The 6122-nt window shown below is 39.2% G+C and overlaps 1 protein-coding gene across 1 annotated transcript; it reads left to right on the top strand.

Moving 5' to 3' along the window:
• The first annotated feature begins 282 nt into the window (after positions 1-282).
• Tas2r38 (taste 2 receptor member 38) lies at positions 283-1278 on the top strand. The gene has a single exon (XM_028768349.1). It carries the CDS (start codon positions 283-285, stop codon positions 1276-1278), a length of 996 nt encoding a protein of 331 aa, XP_028624182.1.
• The last annotated feature ends 4844 nt before the right edge of the window (positions 1279-6122 follow it).

The following is a 6122-nucleotide window of genomic DNA, read 5'->3' as shown; positions in this document are numbered from 1 at the left end:
TTGGGTAGGTACATCTGGGTTTATTAAGGCTTTTGCATCATCCAAGAGCAAGACCCGTCATTGCTCCTCCCTTATCATAAGCATTCATGCCAAACCACAAGATACTAGAAAGTGACAACATCCCCTCCAGGTTTCCTATTGGGGATTTGTCTTCATAGGGGGAAAAAATCTGGACAAGATTTGGAATCTTTGCAAAGGAAAGCTCTCAGTTCAAGAACTATCCTTTCCTGCTCTGGTGGATGAAATCGGAGTTTTAGGTTAGTTAATCAGAGAAGGGGCATCATGTTGACTCTGGCTCCTGTCTTAACCGTATCCTATGAAGCCAAGATTTCATTTCTGTTCCTTTCAGTCGTGGAGTTTGCCGTGGGAATCCTGGCCAATGGCTTCATTGTCTTGGTAAACTTTTGGGACATGGTAAAAAAGCAGCCATTGAACAACTGTGACATTGCACTGCTGTGTCTCAGCGCCACCCGGCTTTTCCTGCAGGGCCTTCTGCTTCTGGATGCTATTCAGCTCGCCTGCTTCCAGCAAATGAAAGACCCACTGAGCCACAACTACCAAGCCATCCTCACTCTCTGGATGATCACAAACCAAGCAAGCCTCTGGCTTGCTGCCTGCCTCAGTCTCCTCTACTGCTCCAAGATTGTCCGTTTCTCTCACAGCTTCCCGCTCCACTTAGCAAGCTGGGTCTCCGGGAGATTTCTCCAGATGCTTCTAGTTGCTCTTCTTTTCTCCTGTATCTGCACTGCCCTCTGTCTGTGGGACTTTTTTAGCAGATCTCACTCCACTGTCACATCCGTTTTGCACATGAACAACACAGAATTCAACTTGCAAATTGCAAAACTCAATTTCTTTTACTCGTTTATCTTCTGCAACGTGGGCTCTGTCCCCCCTTCTCTAGCTTTCCTGGTTTCCTCTGGAGTGCTGGTTGTCTCCCTGGGAAGTCACATGAGGACTATGACGTCTCAAACCAGAGGCTCTCGTGACCCCAGTCTTGAGGCCCACATCAGAGCCATCGTATTTCTGGTCTCCTTTCTCTGTTTTTATGTAGTGTCATTCTGTGCTGCTTTAATATCAATCCCCTTACTGGTGCTATGGCACAATAAAGGGGCAGTGATGGTTTGTATAGGGATGATGGCAGCTTGTCCTTCTGGACATGCAGCCATCCTGATATCAGGCAATGCCAAGCTGAGGGGGGCCATAGAGACCATGCTATTCAGGTTTCAAAGCAGGCAAAAGGTGAGAAGAGTCCACAAGGTACTTCCCAGGACACTCTGATAAGTCACTAAATATGCTCCTCGCAAATACGCTTCCAATTCTTCATGAAGTTTTACAGTTTCTTCCATAAAATGTAACTGGTATCCATTCTCCTTAATGTCAACAGACTCTCTAACAGTAGAATAAAGTAACTGAAACTATGTGGTCTAAGCAAATATATGAGTGTTGGCTTCTTAGATGTGTTTGGTAAAATGAACCAAAAAAAAAAAAAAATGAGAGATTCATTGTAAACCCTTTCTGCACTGAAGCTCATTGATTATGGTGGTCCGTGGGAAGTCTTTTCTTCTGAAAAGAATAGCAAGCTTTAAAGAAATAATCCTGTCTTTTAGTATATTTGCTAAAACTCTTGATCAGAACAGGTATTTGAATCACACGAAAATAGTTACTGCATGCCCATCATTCAGACCCCATGGTTTCCATGGAAATCTGAGATGAGAAAAAGAAAACTGTGCAGAAGCAACTATGCCATAACTTCTGCTTCAAAGTGTACTATATAAAAACTCTAATGGGAGTTCATGACTAGGGTTCATTTTGAAAATATGTTGAATCTAAAGTGTACTTCTGCCTGTTTCACAGAGAGAGGAGTGAGGTAGAGATTTGCTCTGCCTGAGCTCTGGATAATAGAACATCAGCTGTACCTCTTGACTGCCCAGGTGTCTTCATCTATCTAAGTAGGCAGTTTTCCAGAAAGGCTGAGCTACAAGGCAGGTCTGGGAAGATCCAGCTCTCCATCTGCCTGCATAGGAACTGAACCAGTAAGGTCTTCCAAAATTCAAATCTAGAGATTCAAAAGAGAAAGGTATAGGTCACGTATTTACATCTATCAGAGGAGTCAGTCCACAGATCTCTCAGGAAGGAAGATTTTCCTTTTGTGTAGATGCCATTGAAGGGCATTTTCTCTTCTCAGGCCTCTATTATTGGTAGATGCAAGTCTTACATTTTTCCAAGCAAGCAAGCCTTTACTTCAACTCCGATGACCAAGACTTCCTCGGTGGAGTGGACATAGTTCAAAGTTTCCTTCTGCAGCTCTACTCCGCACTCCTGATTCCAAGTATAATCACTTGAGAAACTTATATTGAAACCCCATTGTCACACTTCAGGCCAACAAAATCAAATATTTGGAGATGGACCTAGATGACATATTTCTAGAACTCCCTCAGTAATCTACGGTACAGCTAATATCAAAAACCACTACTCTTGGTGCCCTGTTGTTTGTGTTAGATGGTGTGATGCCCTCAAATTACACCATTGCCTTTTGGCCCCATGTCTCCCTACAGTACTTGTGGAATATCATCTGAAAGGAAAGAAGTAAGGGTAATCCCTCCTTTTCATTCTTTCTCTTTTTATTTGAGTATTATCTGAATTATATTGAATTTTATTATCTTATTTATGTCTTATTGTTCTCTATAATTTTTTTAAAAGCACCATTTGAAGCAGTTTAAGGCCACAGAAAAATACATAGCTAAAATTATGCAACACATGCAGCCTTTGAAGGTTTGGGACTTTCACTTAATATCCTACATCTGAGGTTTTTCTGTCTTCTAATGGGTTGGCAACTCATTTCTTTCTGTGCTAAATCACATTCTGTGGTCTGGATAAGCAACCCTTGATCCATTCACTCACAGAAGAGTAGCTTGCTGTTTCTGAGGCTAGAAATTGGCAGTAATGCTACAAGGAACATCTGTATGCAGATTCTCTATGTACATGAGCTTCTGGTTCTTGGATCAATTCTACGGAAATCGAATGCTGGATTGCATGGTGCTCACAGCCAACCATTGGACTGAGCATGGGGTCCTCAATGGGCAAGTTAGAGAAAGGACTGAAGGAGATGAAGGGGTTTACAACACCATAGGAATAACAACAATATCAACCAACCAGACCCCTCCGAGCTTCCAGGGACTAAACCACCAACCAAAAAGTACACATGGAGTGACCCATGGCTCCAGCCACATATGTAGCAGGGGATGGCCTTATCTGGCATCAATGGAAGGAGAGGCCCTTGGTCCTTTGGTCCTGTGGAGGCTTGATGCCCCAGTGTAGGGGAATGCCAGGGCACAGAGGCGGGAGTGGGTGGGTGGGTGGGTGGGGGAACACCTTCATAGAAGCATAGAATAGGGGGTTTCCAGACAGGAAACTGGGAAAGGATAACATTTGAAATGTAAATAAAGAAAATATCCAATAAAAGAAAGGAAAAATAAAGCAGACTTGAAGTTACAAGAGAGAGAGAGAGAGAGAGAGAGAGGGGAAAAAGAATGTGTTTAATTTTGTGAGGACGTATCAAACTCATCATTTTGCTTGCCACCACAGTGAGTGACAGTTCCTTTTGCTGTCTCTCTCTGCAAGTGCTGTGCCTACCCTGTGCTCCAGCATTCTGCCAGCTGTGTAGTAGATAGTATTGTTTCCACTGTTGCTTCCCCGAAAACACTCCGTGTGGGTCTCTTCTCGTGTGATTTTTTTCACAAAAGTAGTTTTGGCATATTTCTTAAATGTATCCATAATGTTGTATGAATCCCAACTTACCTTTTATTTAAAAGTTTTTACAGTCAATATATATTGATCTTATTCTTCCCCAACTCCTTCCAGATCCTGCCCACCTCTCTTGACACCCAACTTCATGTTCTTTCTCTCTCACACTTTCTCAAAACGAACCATAAAATAATCAAAGTAAGCAGAACCAGTAAGACAAGAAATACTAAAACCCAAATTTATTGTTTCACTCTAACTGATGCTGTACTTTGTATAGCTAGCAGATTTTATTAATAAAGTTTTTATAAATATTCTTGAATTCGTCCTTTTGCAGGCAAAGATTTTGTGTCTCTTAGATACTTAGGTGTGCATGCAGTTGCTGTGCTAAAAAGTTCAACTACAAGAAATTATTCAAGTTTTCTAAAGTGGCCCTAGTATTTGACGCCACCCACCACAATATAAGGAAGTCATTCCACATTCTCACCAATAGAAACTTACTACTTCTATTCTCAATTTTGGTCATTAAAGTGAGACTGAAATGTCTTTAATTTTTATATCTCTGATAACTGCCAATATGAACCACATATCTATGTATTTCTTGGCCATCTTCTTATACATTTTCCACTACAAACTGATTTGCATATGTTTTATGCCTAGATATCTTTTTATTACTGATTTTTAGGACTTCATTGATCTTGACATTTTGCACATTATAATATTATAATATGTATATTATATATATATATGTGTGTGTGTGTGTGTGTGTGTGTGCTATACAATTCATATATATAATACACATGCAATTTATAATTTTTAAGAGTTCCTTTTTACTTATTATTTATATTTTATATATGTGTATACAAGTTATGTGCACATGCTTCATATTTGCATATGTGTGTGAATATAAGTATATTCCAGAATCCATTCAAATGAAATTCATTCATGTGAAATATAGCTACTATTATAATCCAAAGATATGGTTTATCTTTTCATTTTCTTGACCACACACTGATAAGCAGAAATTCTGGATTTTGATAAATTCAAATTTTATACTTAATGGTTGTGCTTTTTGTATTTCCTCTAAGACACATCTACTTGCCTTTAAAAGGCCTCATTGGTCTTCTTTGAAGTTTCAATAGGTTTCATTTTTATGTTTAAGACAAAAATTCAGGTTTAATTAATTTTGAAATGTACATTATGTTGCAATTTACTGAAAGGACTGCTGAAGTTTCTTTGTATTCCATCCATGTCGCTCAATATTATTTAGCAAAACCTTTCATGCCCTTCATGTCTTTATTAAACTAACTTGAATGGCTCCATGCATGTTGATTATTCTCTGGTCCCAATGTTGCCCTCAATCTATTTTTCTAGGTTTTAATCACTACTTTTGTGATTATTGTAGGTGACTAGTAAAGTGTGAAACCAGACACTGTGAGTCTTCCAAATTAAAATTTCTAAAATTCTGTATCTATATATGCATATGTGTGTATACCTATATATGAATATATGTATATATGCATATATTCATACACACAGCATTGTTGGGATTCTGAGTGTTATTGTACTGAATCTGAATATCAATTTGAAAGAATTTGCTTCATAAAAATATTCAATTTGAGTGTGAAAATGAATATCTTTGTTTATTAACATCAGTAATTTTCCATATGTTTTATGATTCTTAGTGAAATCTTTATAAAATTATGTCTAAACACTAAATATCTCAACATCATTCCTGCATTAGGATTTGAACATGCTACTTGTTTTATATTTTTGTGTATTCTTTCTTGTATTTTTTTCAGTGTACATTTAAGTTTCTGACTTTTAGCTTAATAGTCTATTCTTTTAATTGACCTTTTGGTAGCTTCCTTACAGCTCGTTGTATCAAGCATTAAAACAGTCTACTTAGAGTTAATATTGTACAGAAGGGCCAGTGAGATGACTTAGTGAGTAAGGGCATTTGCTATCAAGGCTGACAAGTCTGAATTTCATTCTCAGGTCCCACATAAATAGAGACCTGGCTTCTGCAAATGGTCATCTGACTACCTCTCTCCTCCGTCTCCCTCTCCCTCTCTCCCACGCTCTCCTTGTCCCTGTCTCTGTTTTCCCCCTGACCCTGCTCTGTGTGTGTGTGTGTGTGTGTGTGTGTGTGTGTCCCTATCCATCTCTCTGTTCATCTGTCTGTTTATCTGTCTGTCTGTCTGTCTGTCTGTCTGCCTGTCTGTCTGAATTTAAATGCTGAAATACATTTAGGTTATTGTAGTTGTTTGTATATGTTCCACCCAGGGAGAAGCACTCTTAAAAGGTGTGACACTTGTTGGAGTAGGTGTGTCACTGTGGGTGTCTGCTTTAAGACCCTTGTCCTAGCTACCTAGAAGTGT

The sequence above is a fragment of the Grammomys surdaster genome, unplaced genomic scaffold, assembly GCF_004785775.1.
Source record: "Grammomys surdaster isolate TR1022 unplaced genomic scaffold, NIH_TR_1.0 186, whole genome shotgun sequence".
In the NCBI taxonomy this organism is placed as follows: Eukaryota; Metazoa; Chordata; class Mammalia; order Rodentia; family Muridae; genus Grammomys; species Grammomys surdaster.
This window is presented reverse-complemented; position numbering and strand designations above follow the sequence as displayed.

Bases quoted from the DNA above. Each gene is read 5' to 3' on its own strand.
- Tas2r38 (XM_028768349.1), top strand. From the start codon at position 283: ATGTTGACTCTGGCTCCTGTCTTAACCGTATCCTATGAAGCCAAGATT.